Source organism: Cryptosporidium sp. chipmunk genotype I (genome assembly GCF_004936735.1).
Source record: "Cryptosporidium sp. chipmunk genotype I strain 37763 chromosome Unknown contig_128, whole genome shotgun sequence".
NCBI classification, from domain to species: domain Eukaryota; phylum Apicomplexa; class Conoidasida; order Eucoccidiorida; family Cryptosporidiidae; genus Cryptosporidium; species Cryptosporidium sp. chipmunk genotype I.
Window position 1 is genome coordinate 1 of NW_027125597.1, and position 23,100 is coordinate 23,100.

Consider the following 23,100-nt stretch of genomic DNA (forward strand, 5'->3'; position numbering starts at 1 on the left):
ATATAGATATTAAATTAGGGTTAATTTATTTTAATATATTGATTGCGAGGGCAAGCATTTCAAAGGAAATAAACTCTCACTTTAAAAATTTTTCAACATATCTACAAAGTAATTCTAAAGGATCATTCAACATCAAAGTTAGAGTAAAATGAATTTATGAGAATTTTTTAATTTTCTCAGAATAAAAGGTAAAATTAGAGATTTCAAAGTTATATTAATGGGGTTAAAATGGATAGCAACTTTTCGGAAGATATAGGTGATATGGATGGAGAATTTAATTGTATTTTTAGAAAGATTAAATTTGATATCCCTGCAGAATGTGAGGGGAATCAACAAGATGGTGTATTAATCAAAGGTCAGACTTTTAATATACGTAATTCCCCATGCAAATCACCAATTTTCTTAATTTTGAAGCCAGAAACACCTAAACTATCAGAAGAAATCAATCAATCAAACCTAAATAATACAGACTATAATGTGAGTATCTCCATTAAAGTTAGCCCTATCCTTCGAAGCGATAATAAATTATCAGCTCCATCAGAAAGTTCGCAAGGAGTTATATCTAAAAATGGAGATAACACCTCGAAAAACTTTACACCTTTCAATGACAAAAATTCAGGTAATTATAAATCAAGCACTAGAACAACTGGTTCCTCACCTGTTGTTAATGACGAAATACAGATCTCAGATAAGCATCTTCTTGACGTTGAAGAACGCTCTGTACCTATAATAGAAGAAACGAGGGATCAATCCATTTCAGAAAAAAAGCAGGAAAGTAAACTAACCAAGAAAATTTCAAGCATAAAATCTAGTATTAAAAGGCAGCTGACAAACAACAGGTATGTCGATATATGCAAAAATCCCGAATGGCCATTCACTAAGCAAACTAGCAAAGTCTTTTCAAAGAACGAGCAAGTAAGGCCTAGGTCTCAAAGAGGCAGAAAGACTGCCCAAAAAGGAACAGAAGCTGACTTAAGTATTGAAAACAAAGATTCCAACTTGATTTCAAAGAATTCCTCCAGGGGGAGGGCTAGACAATGGCTGGAGTCACTTTCTACTTTATTTGATGGGGTATACACACAAAGAAGCACTTTGGGACGTAGTGCGGGCTTAGGACTTTTTTCAGATCGCCATTTCCAAAAAAACGATATTATCACCGAATTTGTTGGGTGGGTTATTGATCGTAAAGAAGCTCTTAGACTTAGATCCGAAGGTAAAGCCACACATATATGTGATTTAGTAAAGCCGAGTTTATACTTGGATGGTGAGAAGGATCCAAAGCCATTTATTGGTGGTGGTTCTTTCGCTAATGATGGTAGCACATTTCTCGGAGGTCCTGGGAACAACTCAAAATTTTGGAAGTGGTATGATGAAAGAGAAGGAAGATCTCGAGTTTTTCTCAAGGCAACACAGGAAATTCAACCTGGAGAGGAGATTTTTGTCGGATACTGCAAGGATTATTGGGTTGATTTCGCAGAGAAAGAAGATTCCACTAACTCAAGCAGCAAAACAAATCACGTTAATTCAGTTTCCAGAAATTCTAACAAAACTGTTCCAGGCGGTAAAAAGAGAGGCAGAAAACGATCTATCAAAGTGTTGGAACCTATTGAAAACCTAGAAATGGATTCCAAGTTAACTGATGATGAAAAATGCTCTTTAGAGTTTGTCCCCGAAATGTATTTGAGTCCTTCGTTGAAAAAAATACAAGGCAAAAATCAACCAAAAAGTAAAGAAAAATCTCTATATTGGGATACTGTGCTCAACTGGTCTACTTCAGATGATGATGAAGGTAATAAATGAGCTTCTGCTGGCAAATGATCAAAAGCTTTTCCAAATTCAAATTATATGCTAATCATACTCGTCTCTATCCTCTATATATTTCTCCTACAAGTATTTCGGCTTTCGATGAAGTCAATAAATGCACAGAATATTTTTTTAAACATATACTTATTATTAATAATAGATACCTTCTTAGTTCTACAATACATGCTACAGCGCGCCATTTTAAGTGGTAAAATGAGATTTTTCTATATTGGCTCAAGAAAAAAAAATAAAATATAATAGTATTTAATTCTTAGAATTTTCTGTTATTGTTCCATTTTGTTCATTAATAAAGCCTTTGTAACTAATGTTCTTATCTTTACTTGAGTCTAATGTAGTGAATGACTTTAGATCCAAGAGATTCTTTTCTGAAAGCTCTTTGTTAAGACATTTTTCATATATTTTCCACTCATTCACACAGGGACCGCCGAACTCTCCCGTAAGAAGTCCATTATTTAGCCACTTTTTAAAACAATCTTCGAATTTTTTTTTCTCTTCAATACAAGTCTCCATGGCTACGATATAGTCATTCAATAATAGCTACACAGTATTATTAATAGATCACTCAGATTAAGAATTCAATGACCTCTATTTCTTCAAAGGTAGGAATATTAAATCCCTCAATATTATGAAGTTTTTAGCTTTCTGCCAAGTTTTCTAATACTAAACTAAATTAATATTTATTTAAACTTCGAAAAAAAAGTTTAATTTGGCGGGAAATTTGAAATTTAATTCAACCTGAAGATCTAATTTACAATAAGAAAACTGGAAAAGAATAATAAAAAGCTCTGAGTAATGGGTGACCGCCTTGCGAATGATGGAGAGAGATGCCCATATTTATCTAGCATTAAAAGGAGTGTGTTAGATTTTGACTATGAAAAGATCTGCAGCGTGACATTAAGGGAGGAGCATATATACTGTTGTCTAGTATGTGGAATAAATTACCAGGGGAAAGGAAAGGACTCTGTGGCATATAAGCATTCCTTAGAACTAGGGCATCATTTATTTATCAATTTAACGAATTCTAGCATAATTTGTCTCCCAAATGATTACGAGATTTATGAGCATTCTCTTGAAGACATTAAAAAGTACCTACAACCAAGATTTAATTCTGATATCATCTCTTCATCGCTATATAATGTATCCAGAACCTTTGACGGAATTGAGTTTTTTCCAGGATTTATAGGATTGAGTAATTTTGGCAACAATGATTCTCTAAACTCAATCATATTAATATTATCTCAAATCACTGAATTTAGAGATTTATGTCTTAGTTATCAACTTTATGACAGGGAAATTGAAAAAAGGATTCCAGATCCTCTCTTATTCAACATTATTGAGTCAATTCAAAAAATCTACAACCCACACAATCTTAAAGGGAAATTTTCTCCATACAACCTTGCTAAGATTATTGAAAGAAAATCAAATGGTAAATTTTCATTTTCAAAGGTATCTAATATTTCAACACCTTCTAATTCATTCATACAATCAAATATCAGTACCCAAAAATCAGTCATAATCGATCCAATGGCACTATTTTCTTGGATCATATATAACTTAAAAAAGAAGATTGACAAATATCTCGGGAAATTCCAAGTAAAATTCATTCCAGATGTTGAAAAAAATGCCAATAATACTCACATGAATATTATTAATGCATGCATTAAAGGTAAACTATATAATAAATCCAGTAAATATCCAAATAATAACTTTTCGGAACCTAATAAAAATAAATTAATGAGGTCTAAGAAAAGTTCTGAATTAAAATTAACTGAAAGTATTTGTTTTAATTGCCTATCTCTAACTTTACCTTCAATCATTGAAACTACAATGGGCATATCTAATAGCGCCCAAAGTAATGAAGATAAGACAGTTTTGCAAATACCAATATATCAGTTACTAGACTCAAAGTTCTTCTCATCTTCTTCTAGTTCCCAATTAATATCGAAACTACCCTGCTACTTATTCATTCATATTTCCAGATTTTCCAAGACTAATTTGAATTTGGAAAAAAACAAAACTTTAGTTTCCTTTCCACTAATTGACCTAGACTTATCCCCATATATTCATCCAGACAGTATTTCCTTGAACCCATGCACTAAGTATAACTTAATTGCCAATATATCTCATAAGGGTTCCATTCAAAACGGAAAATTCCTAACTCAGCTCTTGCACCCTGCTAGAAATGAATGGATTGAAATTGAAGACATCAATGTCAAGATTGTTCTTCCACAGGCAATTCTACTTAATGAAACTTATATACTTACCTATAAAAGATCTGACTTAATATAGAGCAATTCCAGGCCTTTCCCACATTCACAACTGCATGACTTTGCCGCGCACTAAAACAACTGTGCAGTGCTACCCGCCAAAACTTGTATTTAAATAATGATTTAGCATAAAGTGAAAGATTTACTGTATTTATAGGAGATTTAAATAGATAAAGCTTATGAAAAATTGTAAGAACTTTGAGTGTCTTTGATAACTTTAGCTGAATTTTTGGCCAGCATTGCTTTCAACTAATTACTGCTAGCTTTTTTTTTGTTTTTATTCATGTATTAATTCTTATTAATAGCATTAAGGCGCTCGAAAATGTAATTTCTTTTTCTAACTTTGGAATTTAATAATATCAATACCAGACATTATATTAATGTAAATATGGAGGAATTAGCAAAGAGAAAGGATGAAATAGAAAAAGAAGTAAGTGAACTAATGGATTTTTTGAATTCATGTGGTCCTGATGTGGGTATTTCTGGAAAGCTTGTAGATAGTGAGGGGTTTCCAAGGTCAGATATAGATATATATGCAGTAAGAAAGGCGAGAAATAGAATCGCAATATTAAATACAGATTATTCAAATGTTATGAAAGAAATCGAAGAAAAACTATTTGATATTCACAGTAAAGAGAAGACCTATATTCCAGTTGATAAGTCAGAAAAAAACCTTAGATGCAATGTTTCAGAGTGTCTAGATTATCCATTTGGATATGTAGATAGCGTCTTGGAAGGATCGCCAGCATTTCAGAGTGGTATAAGGACAGGAGATTTAGTGTTAGAATTTGCAAGTCTTAAACCGGAATCAGAGTTACATTCTCAAGAAGAATCAAAGCATCTGATAAGCCAATTATTGACAATCATACTAGACAATTTAGATAAAGCGATCAAAGTTACTATATTAAGAAGTAATAGCAAACAGCCTGAAGAGCTGTTGTCTGAGTTCTCATCATACATCAATAACTCTGATTTAAGTTATAAAATACTAAATTCGCAGGATTTTGAGAAAAAGAATCTTGAACTAGTCCCTAAGAAATGGCAAGGATCCGGTTACTTAGGATGTCACATAGCATTCTTACATAAATTTGTAGAAAAGTAGAAATATGTGCAGGTAAGATAATAAGGTCTTAAACAACAATACTATAGTTAACTAATAATTCTAGTGTCATTGTTAAGTTAAAATTGCTCTTCTTTTTTAACTTATTTAAAGTAAAATTTAGTCGAACAATGAGAAACCTAAATCACCTTCCTCCTCCTCTTCTTCTTCTTTCTTCTTCTTGTCATCAGCAGCAGCAGAAGCTCCAGAATCCTGAGCGGCAGCAGCGCCACCACCACAAGCAGCTGGTGCAGCAACAGAGGCAGCTCCACAGCTTGCGACGATGTCACTGACGTTTGTAGTGGACAAAGCCTGAGCGAATAAACCTGGGAAGTACGGTTCAACGCTTCCGCCAGCTGCAGAGACAATTTTCTTGATGTTTTCAGATGTAACTGGAACGTTACCGTCTGATAAAACTAAGGCTGCATAAGAGCAGATTAGTTCCTGAACCTGGGATTGTGGTAATTCATTCATTGAAACAGCTGCCATCTTGGATTATTGAGTTAACCAACAAAGCGTTTTAAGCTATTTGTAAACTGGGTCTATTTTCAATTAATTAAGACTATAAAGATCTTAACTTGGATTTACAAGTTGTCCTGATTAAATAATAATCTATACGTAAGTTTTGCCACTATAGTAACTTTTAATATTATTATTATTATTATTACTATTTAATTATTATAATTAATCTATATAAGAGACGCCCTTTTTATATTAGAGCTTTAAAAATTAACTACTTTCCTTTTAGTATATATTTTCATTATTTCACGCGTCTCGCTTTTTTTACCGCGCAATTATGTAATATGAAGCTGATAAAGACTTAGCGGGTTTTTGGCGGGTTTCCTAAATGTTAAATAAATTTAAGCATGCAGGAAATAACTGGACGCTTCCAAGTGTAAATAAGAAAAAAAACGAGATTCATTAAATTGATAATAAAATTTATATGAAATTAGATTAAGAAATAAAGATTAAAAACATACACAAATTGGATATTTTAACAAATATATATATAGCAAAAGAATTACTTCTTTTTGTTTGATGCCCTACGGCTTAACAAAGCCCGAGCTTCAATAAGTTCAACCTTTAATTCGTTAATTAGCTTAGAATCGCCTGGTGAATCAGTTTCTAATGTTTTTATTTGATTCTCCAGAGCAGTAACTAGTAGTTCATAAAGTTTATCTTCCTCCATTTTAATTAGATTAGAATAGCATGGCTTATTTTCTTTAGGTCTTAAGTCATGAGCATTACCTTTTGAATCTCTGAAAACACCAATATATTCAGATAACTGGTAAACTTTAGAAAGTCCATTTTCATCAATATCTGGAGCTTCTTCCCAATCATCAATTGAGACAAGTCTTAGATTTTTTTCCTTTAGCAAGGCTTGATAATCAGTGTCTGGTGGGGGCCAGTCTGGAAGTGCATGCCACCACCTACATAGAATAGCTGCGACTAGTATTTGTTTATGGTCACGGTCTCTTCGAGGAACATAGGCAGTATTTTCTTCTTCGTCAGAAGAGTAGTCTTGTGAATTAGAGGCTTTTTCTTCAGAAACACGCTTCTTTTTAACAGTTTTTGTTCTGTTTCCAGTATTAATTTTTGCCCTAGGTTTAGTTTTATAGTCTGCACTAAACTTAGACTTGGTTGAAGTTTTTGTACTTGCTGATGCTCTTTTTTTTTGCTTAATTTCGTCTTTAACTGGTTTTGATTTAATTGGAGTACCATTCTCAGTTTTAACCAGTTTTCTTCTGCCCCTTGTAGACAAGGAAGAATCTGAATCGTCATCTGAATCGTCATCTGAATCGTCATCTGACTCATTATCTGATTCATCCTCTGATGCTGTATAATTTGACGGTTGTGATTGAGAATTACTAATTGACTTTTCACTCTCATCCCTCGGGGATTCACAGTCATCGCTGCTATCAGAACTGAGAACTCTTTTTGATCTTGTAGATTTGCTCATCATAATTTGTGGGGTAGATTCTCTTGATGAAACATCGGCGTTTTCTTTTAGAATAACTTCTGATTGTTTAATGGGGGTTTCATCATCGTCCGAAGACAATCGCCTCTTTCTTCCAGAAACGCCTGCATTAAACCCCATAGCACTATCATCCATATTGATACTTTCCCAATCCTCTATTATTTAATTTTTTTCACCCTAAATTAACTTATTACCCTTTACAGATTACATAAAATTTTCATTTTAATAATTGCGCGCCACTATTGATAATTTTCTGTATTAAACAAACGTATTGAATTGAAATATTAATAGATAAAAATTGCACTTTTTCGTGCAATTTGAATTATAAACTGTGTTATTATTATTATTATATAATATCTAATGTTTATCCCACATATAAGATTCAAACTAATGAAAGCAATTATTTATAAGTTATAATCAATTTTCAGTTTTATTATTTAAATTCAATGTATTATTTTTTAAAAGTTGCTAATTAATTCATTACGTGTAAAATTTTATTATTAATTATAATATTTTGCATTTGTTTGTATATGACCGCTTTTAAGTGTTAATGAAAATTTAATTATGCATGCAATGCAAAAATGCATGCAAGTCTTAAAATATTGTTTGAAAAATTGCCTTTATTGTAACTAATTATTATAACTATTGTTATTATTACTAACACTTTATTAGCTTAAAAATCATGAATTAATGAAACTCTGATAATTGATGAGGCCTGCCAAATAAATAACATAATAATTAACAATGAATACAAGTTAACTTTCAGAATTTTGATAATTTTACTTTAAATAAATAAATATATTTTGGATAAATTACTCTTTCTTTTTCAAATTTAACTTGTTTGTTTATAAATCACTTTTGACCCTTAATCTACTCTATTAAGTGTTAACCAATTTAAAAGTTTAATTTTGAAAAGAAATAAAGCTGATTTGGCGCCAGACTTTTACAGTAAGAAATGAGTATTTGTCAAAAAAAACAGAAAAGGGTAGAAAAAAATAAATTAGAAATCAATATTGTATAGGGAGAATTTCGATTTGAAAAGGTAGAGAATTTTCTGGATATGATAGGAAATGTGATAAATTTGGGGGATTATGTAGTAATAAGGGAAATTACAGGTTCACAGAAACTTATCCATATTAAGGATACTTCTCAAAACTTTTATTTGGGAAAATATAGCATTAAAGGTTCAGATATAATAGGTAAAAGCTACTATAGCACTTTGAGTTTAGAAGATGGAAAATGGGTAATTGGCACAATTTTGAACAGTGAAGAAATATTAAAAGATATATTGAATATAGATACTAATATTGAGAATAATCAAGTAGATGAAGAGCAAAGTATAAATTCGCTCAAAGAATTGAAAAAGAAAAGAACAAGATACAACCAGCTTTTAGGTAGGGAGTTTGAGGTAGATTCTGATGATTCAAATTGTGAAAAGGAATTTGGAGATGAACAGGATGAATTAGACAAGGTAAAAAAAAAAAGAAGTGAAATTCTATTACTAAACAAGGCAAATGATGGTAACTTGATTAGGTCACTAGCATTATCAAGCAGTTCTTTTAAGAATAAGACTAACTTTTCCAAAGAAAAATACATTAAGAAATTGCAATTAAGATACTTAAAACAGATTATATTACTCCCCTGTACATTGTTGAATATTATAGAAACTTCAAGCTGTCAACCAAAAATTAGGTCTGATAAGCTAAGTCCAAATTCAGTTGGGCCAAGATGGGGTCAATGTACTGTTAGAATCGAGACAATAGGAAATATATTAACTCATGGTAACGTTTCATCTGGAAGCAAAGTACTATTATATGATAATTTGAGTAATGGTGTAGTTGGAGGATCAATTTATCGTCAGTTATACAATTTTGGAAGTCTTTATGAAATATCAATGAATAAATTAACTTTTGATACTTTCGAAGGGTATTTTCATGGCAAGCTTGCAATTAATTTTGAAGCTATAGTAAATGATCAAAAACCAAAAATACATTATCATACAATTCCAATGTCAGCATTGGAAATGTTTTATAAAGAGATGAAGGAAATATCTGATGAATTTTATGATGAAGGTCAATGCTTGTCAGCTGAAAAATTAAACATAGAACATGAATGGCTTAATTATAAAATTAACACACACTCAAAAAGAGAATTGAGTGATGAAAAATTTCAACATAAAAAAAAAAGAGTCCAGAACAGAATTAATATTCTTGAAAGTTTATATTCAGAAGGAGTAGATACAGTTATTTTAGTAATTGATCAGGTTAAATGGCAAACAACTATGAACTTGCAAAATAGTAGAAATCAAAATTCTATTGAAAGCACTAATAATAACAATAATAATAACATTAATAGCGACGATTCTAATCATATTCAGAACAATAATGTTGAGTTAAATCATATTTCTGATGAGAAAGCTAAGTATTTTTATTTAGAAAAGATAATACAAGTTACCCAAGAATATCTTAAGCCTGGAGGTAAGCTTCTTATTTTTACTCCTTTCATGACGACCGAGCTACTTCAAGTCCACCAGGACTTATCTCTTTCAACAAGAGTTGAAAATTCGAAATTCCACCCTTTTATTGGTATTAAGTTTGAAGAAACCTTTATTAGAGAGCATCAAATCATTGACCAAAGGACTCACCCCACAATGGATGCAAATCTTCCTATTTTTTCAGGCTTTCTGCTATCTGCAATCCATATTTCATAGTCTACCCACCCCTTTTCTTACACCTTATTTATTATTTTTTTTTTCAACTTTATAATTTATTTTATAAAAAAAAAAAAATTGACACGTATGGCGGTAAAATTTTACAACTAATTGATAGATAAAGTGCATGCAAATATTGTCACCGGTAATATCAGTAGTGTGTTAGAGGCTGGTAGTGGGTGAAAATAATTAAATTACTTTTTTATTTTATTTAATTAATCAACTTGTTTTATTTTCTTTTTTTTTTAATCTTTTGCGAGTAATTAATTTGAGTATAAAATAGACGACAATTTATGATTTATTAGGAAAAGAAATAACAAATAAATCGACGGAAGTAAGTACACAAATTTAAGGTGAATCGAGGAGGAAAAAGAAAGTTGTTCTAGATAAGGAAATAAGCCCAGTAAAGTCGTAAGTAATAGATGAATGAATTGGATTCATGGAACAGAAAATGGAGAACTTTATGGTGTTGGACTCATATATATGTGCATTACAAAAGAGCTCAAATGCATACAAGAAATTTGCCTGAAGAAATAAGATACGCATATTGGAATAGTAAGCATTCTCAATTTGCTGAATTAATATGGAGAAATATATCCGAATTACGAGGGTGGTGGATTAAAGTGGGTCAGTTCTTATCAACTAGAGGCGATTTGCTTCCGAAAGAGTATGTGGCATATTTGGGTAAGTTGCAAGATATAGTTCCTTGGATGGAATGGAAGGTTATGGAAGGAATATTAAAAGAGGAATTTGGTCAAGATGTAAGAAAAATTTTTAAAGAGATACAAGAAAAGCCAATTGCAGCAGCATCAATATCTCAAGTATACAAGGCAGTTTTGACTGAAGGAGAGAAGAGTGTGGTAATTAAAATACAGTATCCAAATTCTCAAGAGACTTTTAATCAGGATATGAAGAATTTGGAGCATTTGGCATGGGCTTTTGGTTTAGTAGAGAAAGATTCTGATTTTAATCCTACGTTAAATGAGTGGCGAAAGTCTGCATATAAAGAGCTTGACTTTAAGAATGAGTTAAAGAATCAAGAGAGAGTATATGAGATGTTTAAAGATTCAGAAATTGAAGTAATTATTCCAAAAGTTTATTCAGAGTTTAGTACTGAGAAGATATTAACAATGCAATACATTCAAGGCTTTAAGATATTAAATAAAACTTTATTAAAAGAAAATAACGTTAATATAAGAGAAATATTAGAAATACTATGTGATTCTTTTGCTTATCAAATTCATATTCATGGCTTTTTTCATGGAGATCCTCAGCCAAGTAATATTTTGGTGGTTTACGATGAGTTCAAGAGAAAATACATTCCAGTAATATTGGATTGGGGAGTGGTTAAGATTTTTGATAAAAACACACAAATTGCATTTTCAAAGTAAGTTTTCCCCCAAGAGTTTAATTTTAATTTATTAATTTATTTAAAGAATGGTATATAGTATCTCAACATTAAATTTGATAGGGTTTATAGAATCATTTGAGGAAATGGGATTTCAGTTCAGAAATCATAAAAAGAATTCCATAGATCCAGAAATGTATATGGATGCTCTAAGAGTTGTTTTTAAAGAAACTGAGATGGGCCCAATAGATCAAAGTTCAATAAGGGTAAGTTGTGAGTTCATTTATATTATGTCTCTTTATTATTTTCTAAAGAGATTTAAAAAGAAAAAGATAACTGTTAATTCATTCTATAGGAGTCAGGATACGCAGCATATAAAACGGCAACAGAACTTTCGAATATGAAAAGTAGACAAATTGAGGAGTTAAATCCGATGGAGGACTGGCCAAAGGACGTAATATATTTTGTGAGAATTGTATCTTTAATACATGGAATATGTGCAGAATTGAATGAGAGTGTACCAATATTGAAAATATTATCAAGAAGAGCACAACAATTCTTATATATGGAGTCTATTAATTTAGAATTAAATAAACATCAATTATCAAGAGTAGGATTTACAAATAAGTTTGAAAGGAGACTAAGTGACTATATACAAAGAATAATTGATGAGAATAATGTATTGGGATTACAAATAGCTATAGTAAAAAATGGAAAGAATTTGGCAAGTATTTCTAAAGGTATTAAAGGAGAATTAAATGCAAATAAGATTGATGAGAATACACTATTTAATGGTTTCTTTATAAATCTTGGAATTTTGGTTATTGCGATATTAATTTGTGTGGAAAGGGGTTATATATCTTTGGATGATCCAATTTGTCATTATTGGGATGGTTTTATAAGATATGGAAAGAGGAACATAACATTAAGACATGTACTCGATCATAGATCTGGTGTGATATCATTTTTTCCAGAGGATATGGGTTTGAAGGAATTTTTGAATTATGGAAATATGGTACGAATAATTGAAGATTCTGTTCCACAAATTCCAATAAATCAAATTACGCGTTATAATCCTTATTTTCTAGGTTGGGTATTATCAGAGTTGATAGCATTATTAACAAATCAGTCAACAACAAAGTTTATAGAGGAGAATATAATAAACCCATTTGGTTTATCTGATGGCATAAAGATGTATTTACCAGAGTATACTTTGAATAATAATCAAATGAATACTGACAAATCTGAAGAGTGCAATGAAAAAAATGATGAAATTCACAATAACAATAATAATAATAATAATAATAGCAATAGTAACAGTATGTTCTTATTTCGTCTATTTTCTCCACGTTCTTCATCTTCATCATCATTTTTTGCTCAAGAGGAATTGTCTTCGGGTATAATGAGATTGTCAAATATTAAAAGTAAATTAGAAAGTGGCAACGGAGCTCAATTAATGAATGAAATAAAAGAGATAATTATACAAAAGTTAACTCCTGAAAGAATGAGGAAAAAGGAGGAAAAGGAGGAAGGTACAGATGATAATAACCATAATCATGATGATGATAATTTTGACGTTATTGGTATTTCTAATAGATATGCAATGGTAAGTAGAAGAATGACTCTTTCCTCAATACCTTTTAAACAAGTATTTGAAAAACTTAAATCATCTAACTCATTTGAATTAACAAATTTGAAATTATCAACTTTGGAGTGCTTTTATTTAAAGCCTCATATATTGGATCCTCTAATATATAACTCAAAAAAACTAATTAATAAATGGATACCACCAACAAATGGAAGATATACATCTTTATCATTAGCAAAATTATATGGCCACTTAAGTAGGGGTGAGATTATAGGAGATAAATTGTTGAAACAAGTTATCAAAGATGAATCAATTACTTATGATAATTCTATTGAAGGATTAATACTAACATATGGAGGCCCTAGAAAATGGTCTCTTGGATTTCAAATTTTAGAATGTAATAAAATGAATAATAATCAAAAAGATCAATCATGTTATAAAGGAATTGGTCATTCAGATGCTGGCGGTAATTTATCATTTTGTTTCCCAGAAATTGATCTATCTATCGTAATTTTAACAAATGACTATCATAAAGGATCATATATATCTCAGTTAATACTACGTTACATACTAGAAAATTTTGGATTATATTTGAACAATTACGTCCCATTATTTTTTTTTTAGTTACTTTATAAAATTTGCATGCATGCGATACCCTCTAGGCGGGGTAAATTATGTAATTCGTGATAATTACGCTTAATTATTAAATTAATATGGAAACAAAGAGTTGGGAAGGTGAGAAAAAAATGAGATATAGATAAATTATAAGAGCACTAAGAAGCAGTATTATTTATTATAATGATGTGGTAATTTTTGGGGGAATAATTATTATTGCTGTAAAAACCATCATTTATTATTCAATCTTATGTGACTGAAACAAAAAGTCGTATTTCTCTTCTTCTTTCTCCTCCCTCTTTTATTCTCCTCTTTATTTTAGTTTCAAGGGGCTGCTCTATGGGATGTAATTGCCGGATTGACGATTCCGCCTCCATCAAGTTGGCAAAGGTTAGTGGAAGTCTTAGCCAAAGTGTTTTCGCATATACTATTTTCGCTATTATTAGAGTTATTATTGTTTTCCGTTCTGTTACCGCTATGGTCAGAATTATCGATAGTTGACTGAGTAAGTCTTCTAGTAGGGGAATTGGTTTCAATTGCGGATGAGGAGACTGAGATCTCTGGGCAAGTAACACTCGAGGAAAAGTGATGGATTAGTTTCCCTTTAATATCACCCTCCATCTTTTTGACAAAACTCTGTTGGTTTGAAGAAGTTAGGTAGTTTTTATTATTTAAAGTACCAACAGGGGGAGGAAGGCTATGGTTGATGTCAATTACTTTGGGGGGGAATGCAATAGGAGGAAGAGAAGGTGAAGAAACGGTTGTGGATGCGGCTGTAGTAGCACTAGAATTAGCACTGTTAGCAGTAGTAGCAGCGGAAGCAGAAACATCTGGTGTATTATTGGTAGTGTTAGCAATGCAAGTGACAGAGGATGAGGGATTTCCATCCATTCCTGGGCAGGTTTTGATAGCCTGGATGGGCTGGGATTTCAGAATCAGGTCCAAGTACAGCTTATTAATGTCAGCTCCTCTGATCATCTTGGAATCACAAAGGAATTCATCCTTTGTAGAAACGAGTCTGAAGAGCTCCCCTTGTTTCTTAAGCTCTTTCCTTAAGCTTTCCCTCGTGCTTGGGCCAAGTCCCGTTTTAGCTTTCTTCCTATCCATGTTACATGGCAAATCCATCCAGAAAGTGAGTTTCTCTTTTGCTACCATTTTAAGTCCCTCTCCTCCACAAATACTGGATAATACATCCGGAAGGAGTTTTGAGAGACGTATCTCTTGAAGTATGGTGCCATCTTCTCTATTGCTATTGCTACCCTCGTTGTTACAATTGGCATTACTATTCTTTACTCTTCTAGATCTGAGTCCCTGGGAAATACTTCCTCCCTCCTGCTGGCTTCCTTGTAACCCTCCTCCCTCTCCTCCGTAATGATGGCCTTGTAAACCACTACAGCTATTATTAAAATAATAATGCTCCGAAAAGTCTCCTGTAGAAGATGATCCATCCAGAGGAGGTTGAGGAAGGAAGGCAAACTTTCCAGAAAATGCTGGAACATAATCCTTAACTAAATGAGGTACCGTCTCCACACTGAAATGAAGATTCTCAATTCTGCTCAATTCTGAAGGGGAAATCATCATTTGGGAGCCATGAATACGATTACTTCCGCCATATCTTCCATAGCTAGCACCGGTAACTCCTGTGGAGGAGTTAATACCATTATTATTGCCATTCTTCAAACCGGAAACTGTGTGATCTCCGAGATCAATCATTCCATCACTCCCTACAGAAACCCCTCTCTCTTCTGATTTGGTCCTCATGCCAGTAGTATTCTGTCCGCTTCCTCTAGAAGATATGGAATTTGGATTTGCGTTTTGGATACCCTTGATAGCTTGTTCATTTTCAATTATTGAAAGTAAATTGGAAGCCTGGAATTTACCTGAACTTTTGGACACTCCCGTTCCTCTACCTGTAGCTCTCCTACTCATTCTCCTACCTACGGAGCTTTGAGTTGTTGCGCCAGGCCCAACCATTGATGAAGAGGAAAGTGCCGATATCGCAGCCTTTCCTTCCAAATTATCGATCACCATTTCTCCATTTCCTGTACCAGTTATTAACCTGGATGAATTATTACTCGCCCGAGTACTTGCAGATCCTCCCAACCCAGAAATCAAATCTAAAGGATGACTACTACTATTTCCATGACCATCCAATAAATTATCCAAATCTCTTCTACCAGAAACCAACTCCTCCGAAGTCTGTTGTTTGTTTGCTTTAACTCCACGAATTGCAGAAGCACTCAGACCTAAAACCGCACGTAACTCATCTCCTATTAATGAATGATAATGGGTACCATGTAGTAACAGTTGTTGTTGTTGTTGTTGCTGCTGTTGTTGATACTGAAGCTGTTGAAACTGTTGTTGATGTTGTTGATGTTGTAAATCTCCAACTCCACCCTGTCTCGCACCTACTCCTACTGTTCCACATCCACCAACTAGAGGAATACATCCAGGAGTTGGTATACCAACAGAAACAGATACTGGGTTCGAGGTAGAAGCCGCCATGGACTGTAATGACTGCTGCAATTGAATCTGCTGTAGCTGAAGTTGTTGTTGAAGATGTAGTACCGGCTGGAAACCGGAATACAGCCCGCCTAATTGATGCATTTGAGCGCCAATGTGAGGAAATGCCTGCATGTGATGTATTCCTTGTAGTGGTGCCAAATTTTGAAGAGCGTGTAGCTGCTGGAGGTGGGGATGATGATGATGTTGTTGCTGCTGCTGTTGCTGTTGTTGTTGTTGTTGCTGCTGTTGCTGCTGCTGCTGTTGGTTTAGATAAGCTGCAGCCAAAGCCCATTCCTTCATCTGCAACTGCCTTTGTAGCATCTGTTGTTGCTGAGCGAACGCAAGCATTTGAAGATGTTGATACATTTGTTGCTGTTGTTGTTGCTGCTGTTGCTGAACTTCCTCCAGCTTTTCTTGCTGTTGTGGCTCTTGTTTGCTCTGGAGTTCCATTATGTTGGAAACACCCTCCTCACCCACAACCTTAGAGTCAATCTCCATCCCCTTAATACCGTAATCTCCTTTTTCATTTGATTCACTGGTGCTTAGTGCATTTTGAGCTTTAACGTTCTCAATTTCTTCCATAGGCTTTTCCTCAGTTTTAGGTTCTCGCTCTTCAGGTGCAACACATAACTCGGAATTGGAATCTGTTGTTTCTACAAGTTTGCGTGGTTGGCTCATAGATTCTAAGAAATTAGCAGCATTACTAGGAGGATTTGAGCTCGAAGTAGAAGAGCCGCTCACATTCTGGAGACTCTGAATTTGCCTTTGAACCTGAAGTAACTGCTCTTGGGTGATTTGTTGTTTAGTGGGCTGGCTCTGTGGAAGAGAAGGCATCGAGAGATTTAAGCCTTGATGTTGGTGGTTACCAACGACTTTAGGAAGTATTGGGATTAATCCTAAAGGAGTAAGCGCAAGCGTTGGTTGAGGAGGAACTGTCTGTGATGAGGTAGATAGATCTTCGCCGGAGTCCAGCATCTGAAACTGGCCGTTCAGTTGAACTTGTGGAAGAGCTGGCTCAGGTAAAACCACACTCCCTCCTCCTCCTCCCCCCCCTCCAGAGACTGTATTTGTTGCATTCGAGTGCAGTTGGCTGCGATTCTTATTGATCTCGTGAAGAATCATCTGTGCAGCGGCAGCCTTCAATGAGTTGGATGATTTTGTCCCATCCTCTTCTCCCAGCTCAATTTTTGGACCTTGGTGACCTCCATTATTAGAAAAATTACCGTATATAAAAGGGAAAGAAGGGTGGTTCCCTCCTCCCATTGCAATCTGTTGGGCCAGAAATTGATTGGCTACTGTAATTGCATTTATTTGAGAAGAATGTGGACCCTGGATAGAAATACCTCCTGAAACTAAAGGTAAACTATTCTGAAATCCCAAGGAAGGTGATGATGCATTTAAGCATGTAGCACCTCCTCCTCCAACTCCACCATTATTACCATTATTATTACCACTATTTACATTACCTATGCATCCCCCAATCATAGGATTCAATCCTTGTGTTGGAATGTTTGAGTTCTCCATATCTCTTATTTGTTTTATGTATACGCTCACTTTTATGCTTTATAATATTTAACTAAGTATTCGTCTAGTAAGGTCTTTAAATTACTTGGATGATAATAAATTCTTGTATTGTAAGTTTGTCCTTCTCACATAGAAAGAAAGTCCAGCTCACTTTCTCCTTAATAATATTTCTCTTCAATATTTTGATTCTTCCAATTTTCCAATATTTCTTATAAATATGTTTATACACGTATTAATATACTATATTATACATAAGTAAATATATATATATATATATATATGCATTATATCCATTACATGTTCATTAAATATATATTATAAATATATAAATCCTGTTCTTGATCTTCAGTTTAACTTGATTATAATTTTGGTTAAAAAAACGACTTTTCTTGACAAAAAAAAACAAAACTTTTCTTCTAAATCCGGAATTTAGTCCTCCCTCTAGTTACATTCTCAATTAACACGACTTGCACAAATCCCTAACCAAGATATAGTCTGCTTTGTCAGCCAATACTTGCCTTGCCCTCACACAAACTAATAAACACGATTTAGTTTAATATATATATATACGCTATTGTTATTACGTATTATTTGTATTTAAAATATAACTTCAAGGCCTATACTAATACGTATTTTTGTTTTATTTGATATTATAATGTATTTTCTCCTCACTCCAATATTAATAGTTGTGTTTTATTGTCATTACCAATTTTTCTTGTGTAATCTTTTGCAGTTTTAAGCTTGAAACCTATTTTAATTTACTTTAAGTATGATTAATTATTATTAAATACATAAATTTGACTTTTGAAATTCCATATATTCAACTTTAAATTATTTACTTACGTATACTTTTCCGTGTGACCTTTAAATTAACGTATATATGATTTGAATATTTAAATACTATTCATTCAAATTATGTATATGTATCACATTACTCTTTTCCGCCAATACTTTATTTATATCTCTCTTTTCTTTATTAACTTATTTGCACAGTATGTGCAAAACCTTTTCTTTGTTTTCTCCAATTTCCCCCCTTCCTCACATTAGGCGGGCATTTCGGTAGTACCGGCGCTACAGAAATATTGCAGCGTCTTTATCAGAATTTGAGCGGCACCATTTGCGTGGGGAATCAATTTTTAGTATATTCTAATATTTGGGTAATTAAATTAATGATTTGTTTAACTTTAAAAAAATTGGGACTATTAATGAGAATAAGGATAAGAGGAGATGTTTTGTAATGATGGAGAAAAGTGTATTTGGATTTGATTAGAAACCTGTAATACTTGAAATGAATCCATTCCCTGTGCTGTAAATCTCTTAACTAAATGTAAAGTCCTCGCTTTATTCTAGTTGTTTTCCGGTTTTATTCCAGTATTTTCCCACTTTCATTCTCACTTAATTTTCTGACTTTATTCCCAACGAAATCCTATTTCAATCCCACTTTCATTCTCAGTTTATTTCAATATAATCTCGCTTCTATCCTTACGTAGTTTTGTACTCCTTTCTTCAATTCCTCTTTGCCTGCCCACTCTTCATTTTCCTCCTCTTAGTCGCAAACACCAAAACTAAACTTTCCCTTTAAGGTCACAACCTGACCCGGATAAAGCTCTCATCTTCCACTAAAGTCAAACTTGTAATTATTTCATGCCAAATAAAATTAATTTTATTCTTAAATATAACTGATTTTGTGCAATTAAGCACCATCATACTTAAATTCTATTATTGTTGTGTTTTTTGAACGGATTTTCCTTGACTTTTTTCTCTCTTCCTTCTTATATTGGAATTTATTCACAGGCGCACTTCTTGTCTCGGCCAATAAGAAGAAAAAGAAGGTAATAGGAAAAAAAGGCTTTTTCTTTAATTTGTAATAATAATAGTAAAAACAAATTTGTAAAAGAAGTTTTTACTGTTTTTATTACCATATTTCTTCAAGTATATAGCCAAGTGAGGATCTGGAGAGATCAATAAAAGAGTTTCAATAGTGTATTTATATACAAACATAATATATCATCAACAATATTAATTTATTCAACAACCAATTACTGGAATTCTATCGAAATTAATTGTTTTATTTCTCTTTAAACAAGCCAAAAACCTGCCCTGATATAAATTGAATATAATATATATATATTTATATACATATTTATTAATCGCTTAAAGACTTTATACGTATTTCTTGGAAATAATGGCAGCTTCAAATGCACAAAGTAACAGTGCTAACAAGGCTGAAACCATACAACTCAGCTCGCTTCCTCCAGCAAAGCTATTTCAACTTAGAGATCAAACCCAAGAAGAAATAAGCGAACTTTCTATTAGAATCCAACAATTGAATGTTGTTTTAAATAGATTCAATGGGTCTAGAGAAGCTTTAGAACAATTCAAACCTGAAAACAGAGATGCCACCATATTAGCCCCAATTAGTCAGTCAATTTATGTAGATGCCACCATATGTGATGTTGATAACGTATTGGTTGATATTGGTACTGGTTATCATGTTGAAATGAAAATTGAAAAAGCTAAGGCTCATTTTGATAATAAAATTGAAATGATCAAAAAGTCAATTGAAAAGATTTCCAAATCCCTTAATGATAAAAATAAGATCTTCGATGCCATAAATTCTATTCTTATGGAACAAATCAAGGCCCAACAACAAGGTATTGAAGCTAAAAAAAAATAATAATCCCACTTTTTCTTATTCTTCTCAATGTTTTCCCATTAATTTCCTTCATTACCCATATATATATATATGTGCTTATTCACAAAATTAGTGGTAACTTTAAACCATTAAATTTCTACTATTTATTATGATCTTTTCCAACTATTTAATTAATACTTAACGTATTATTAACAAGTTTAATTTTAATTTTAACTCTTCATCGCATTTTCTCCACTTTTTTGCCGTTATTTCTTATACACTTTTTTTATTATACACATATATAAATTTGTAAATACTATATTTTTTTCCTAGAATTAATAATTTATTCCTCTGCATGCATTTCTATTTTTTTTCTCCCTATGACAGCCTCTATACCGGCCACGTTTGGCGCCAACACGTCATTTATGGAAATATATATAGTCAAATTTGTTGAATTATTAGAACCAATTTAAAATATATCTAAATTTGTTTGGGAAATAAGAGTATAAAGTAAATTTTAAAAATCTGGAATTTTATTTTTGGATTTTGGTTTCATTATAACTTTTAAAAAAAAAATATGGGAGAACCATCCAATAAGATTCCAATGGATTCAGAAAGAAGAGAATATGTGAAAAAATGTATTGAGAATAGTGAAGCTCCTATAAAGATGGAGTACTTAAGTCCTTTAATATCATCCAAATGTCATTCCGGGACTGGAAATTCGGAGGAAGTGGGAAAATTGAAGGAAGACCAAAATGAACGCAATTCTTTAAAAAAAAGATGTATTAGAGGATCTTTTAAAGCCAGTGAGAGGTCTCAGAATTTGAATTATATCGCAAAAATGGATGATTTAGATCGGCTTTGCTCAAATATTGCAACTTTTGGAGAATGTAAGCTTGATCATAATACTTGTAAAAAAAGTCACAACCTTGAAGAATTTTTGAAAGTTAAGCGTGAAGAAGCAATATCAAAAATTTATAACCATGAAGAATCTCTTCTAATCCAAAGTTCATGTCCTCTTTTTGAAAACTATGGAATTTGTCACCTTGGACTTAATTGTGAATTCGGACTTTCACACTTTAATGAATCTATTATGGCAAATATTAATAGTAAGGGTGAAAAAGTTACCCCTGAACTTCTTGAAGAATTCTTCAAGTCATTTGAAAAGAACATTATTGATGCTCGACTAAGAACTGAATTAAGACAAAAAACGATAAATTTTACTAAAACCAAAGATTTTCTTGATAACTACTCTCCGAATGACAGTAAAGCTTCAAAAGACTGTGAAAAAAAGAGCCAAAAACCGACTTGTAAAAAGGACCAAAACTTTGACAACCCGTTACTAGCAGGCTTTAAAAAACTTGATAACTTAAAATCCCCTCCTGAAAAAAATTCAAATATTATTGCTGATATTAATAATCAACCAGATATTGAAATTCCACAGGATTTAAAGCTCTCATCTAAAGATATGCTTATTGGAATCTCCAAACATGAAAAAGAAAAATGTAAGCATGAACTTTTTAGAAACAAACTCATTCTTGCTCCTCTTACTACCGTTGGAAATCTTCCATTTAGAAGACTTTGTTTGAAATTTGGAGCTGATATCACTGTTAGTGAAATGGTATTATGCAATGAAATCCTTTCTGGAAAAGCTTCTGAGCTTGCATTACTTAAAAGAAGTCCAGAAGAAAAGTACTTTGGTATTCAACTTGCTGGAGGTAACAAGGCCACCATCATTAAAACTGGTGAATTGATTAATGAACACTGTGAATTTGACTTTGTTGATATAAATGCCGCCTGTCCATTAAAATCTCTTCATGATAAAGGTGCTGGAAGCATTCTTATTGAGAGAGTTTCAGAACTTGAAACCATGGTTAAAGGTTTGAAGAAAGTTATGGATGGTAAACTTGTAACTGTTAAAGTTAGAATGAGTCACGGAGGATCGCCAATTAATAAAAATCTCTTTGAAAAGGATTACTTTGAAAATTTTGAAAATTGGCCATTAATTTACCATAATATGAAGACTCATAAAATCTTAAATATTCTTTGTAATTCTGGAGTTGATGCTTTGACTATTCATGGTAGAACTTCATTCCAAAGATATACCAAAGAGGCTGATTGGTCCTATATTAAGTATTGCTCAGCTTTGAACTCCAAATTTTATTTAAACAAAGTTGTCAATACCATTCAATCCAGTGGTCATTCTTCTTTTTGTCCTTCAATCATTGGATGTGGGGACGTTATCAATTTTCAAGATTACAGACAACATATCCAAAATGACCTAGTTGATTCTGTAATGATTGGAAGAGGAGCTTTATTGAAGCCGTGGATTTTTACTGAAATTAAAGAAAATAGGAATTGGGATATTTCTGCAAGTGAAAGGTTTGACATTATCAAGCAATATGTCAATCTTGGACTCGAACACTGGGGTACTGATAAAAGGGGAATTGCTCTCACTAGAAGATTTCTACTTGAATTTCTCTCATTCTTCCATAGGTATATTCCAATTGGTATTCTTGAACAGCCTATTCATACTCAAAACTTTAATTGGAGAGCACCTAAATATGTTGGCAGAAACGATTTGGAAACTATGTTAGCATCAAGCAACTCTAGTGACTGGATAAAAATTTCTGAAATGATCCTCGGAAAAGTTCCTAATGATTTTGTTTTTATTCCCAAGCATAAAGCTAATAGCTCCCATTAATTACTTGCGATTTCAATATAAATAATAATAAATTGCATGCAGGCGGGCTTTCTCCTACATATTTTTTATATATTTTGTATTAGCTCACAGGTTTACGTGCATTTTAATGTCAATTTTTTTTTATCTCTGAGGGGAAAAAACAGACTCAAATTTTTACGCTTCTCTTCAAATTGCTTCGTTATCTTCGTCTTCCTGACCCTTTATTTTCCAACTTTCAAGGCCTTAAGTATCTATTCAATCAGAAATGTACTAATATTGATATTATATTATATTATATATATATATATATATATATATATATAA

At 32.5% G+C, this 23,100-nt stretch overlaps 10 protein-coding genes across 10 annotated transcripts; 7 read left to right on the forward strand and 3 right to left on the reverse strand.

The window, feature by feature from the left end:
• Positions 1-228: 228 nt before the first annotated feature.
• Positions 229-1,800, forward strand: ELE39_000521 (SET domain containing; the record flags this gene model as incomplete). Its single annotated transcript, XM_067343507.1, has 1 exon — positions 229-1,800. The coding sequence occupies one exon, from the start codon at positions 229-231 to the stop codon at positions 1,798-1,800; it is 1,572 nt and encodes a 523-aa protein (XP_067201014.1).
• Positions 1,801-2,616: 816 nt separating this feature from the next.
• Positions 2,617-4,113, forward strand: ELE39_000523 (assembly defective 1 like ubiquitin C-terminal hydrolase with a UBP finger at the N-terminus; the record flags this gene model as incomplete). Its single annotated transcript, XM_067343509.1, has 1 exon — positions 2,617-4,113. The coding sequence occupies one exon, from the start codon at positions 2,617-2,619 to the stop codon at positions 4,111-4,113; it is 1,497 nt and encodes a 498-aa protein (XP_067201016.1).
• A 366-nt stretch (positions 4,114-4,479) lies between these two features.
• Positions 4,480-5,193, forward strand: ELE39_000524 (p27 like 26S proteasomal subunit with a PDZ domain; the record flags this gene model as incomplete). Its single annotated transcript, XM_067343510.1, has 1 exon — positions 4,480-5,193. One exon carries the CDS (start codon positions 4,480-4,482, stop codon positions 5,191-5,193), a length of 714 nt encoding a protein of 237 aa, XP_067201017.1.
• A 117-nt stretch (positions 5,194-5,310) lies between these two features.
• On the reverse strand, positions 5,311-5,679 carry ELE39_000525 (60S acidic ribosomal P1; the record flags this gene model as incomplete). The annotated part of the gene is made up of 1 exon (XM_067343511.1): positions 5,311-5,679. One exon carries the CDS (start codon positions 5,677-5,679, stop codon positions 5,311-5,313), a length of 369 nt encoding a protein of 122 aa, XP_067201018.1.
• Positions 5,680-6,211: 532 nt separating this feature from the next.
• Positions 6,212-7,303, reverse strand: ELE39_000526 (unchacterized apicomplexan-specific serine rich low complexity; the record flags this gene model as incomplete). The annotated part of the gene is made up of 1 exon (XM_067343512.1): positions 6,212-7,303. The coding sequence occupies one exon, from the start codon at positions 7,301-7,303 to the stop codon at positions 6,212-6,214; it is 1,092 nt and encodes a 363-aa protein (XP_067201019.1).
• A 925-nt stretch (positions 7,304-8,228) lies between these two features.
• ELE39_000527 (RNA methylase) lies at positions 8,229-9,878 on the forward strand (the record flags this gene model as incomplete). The annotated part of the gene is made up of 1 exon (XM_067343513.1): positions 8,229-9,878. One exon carries the CDS (start codon positions 8,229-8,231, stop codon positions 9,876-9,878), a length of 1,650 nt encoding a protein of 549 aa, XP_067201020.1.
• A 422-nt stretch (positions 9,879-10,300) lies between these two features.
• Positions 10,301-13,438, forward strand: ELE39_000528 (conserved esterase of the beta-lactamase family; the record flags this gene model as incomplete). Its single annotated transcript, XM_067343514.1, has 3 exons — positions 10,301-11,265; positions 11,315-11,492; positions 11,582-13,438. 3 exons carry the CDS (start codon positions 10,301-10,303, stop codon positions 13,436-13,438), a joined length of 3,000 nt encoding a protein of 999 aa, XP_067201021.1.
• Positions 13,439-13,753: 315 nt separating this feature from the next.
• ELE39_000529 (uncharacterized protein) lies at positions 13,754-17,458 on the reverse strand (the record flags this gene model as incomplete). Its single annotated transcript, XM_067343515.1, has 1 exon — positions 13,754-17,458. One exon carries the CDS (start codon positions 17,456-17,458, stop codon positions 13,754-13,756), a length of 3,705 nt encoding a protein of 1,234 aa, XP_067201022.1.
• Positions 17,459-19,643: 2,185 nt separating this feature from the next.
• On the forward strand, positions 19,644-20,135 carry ELE39_000530 (prefoldin subunit 5; the record flags this gene model as incomplete). The annotated part of the gene is made up of 1 exon (XM_067343516.1): positions 19,644-20,135. The coding sequence occupies one exon, from the start codon at positions 19,644-19,646 to the stop codon at positions 20,133-20,135; it is 492 nt and encodes a 163-aa protein (XP_067201023.1).
• Positions 20,136-20,670: 535 nt separating this feature from the next.
• Positions 20,671-22,797, forward strand: ELE39_000522 (tRNA-dihydrouridine synthase NAD(P)(+)-like; the record flags this gene model as incomplete). Its single annotated transcript, XM_067343508.1, has 1 exon — positions 20,671-22,797. The coding sequence occupies one exon, from the start codon at positions 20,671-20,673 to the stop codon at positions 22,795-22,797; it is 2,127 nt and encodes a 708-aa protein (XP_067201015.1).
• Positions 22,798-23,100: the final 303 nt, after the last annotated feature.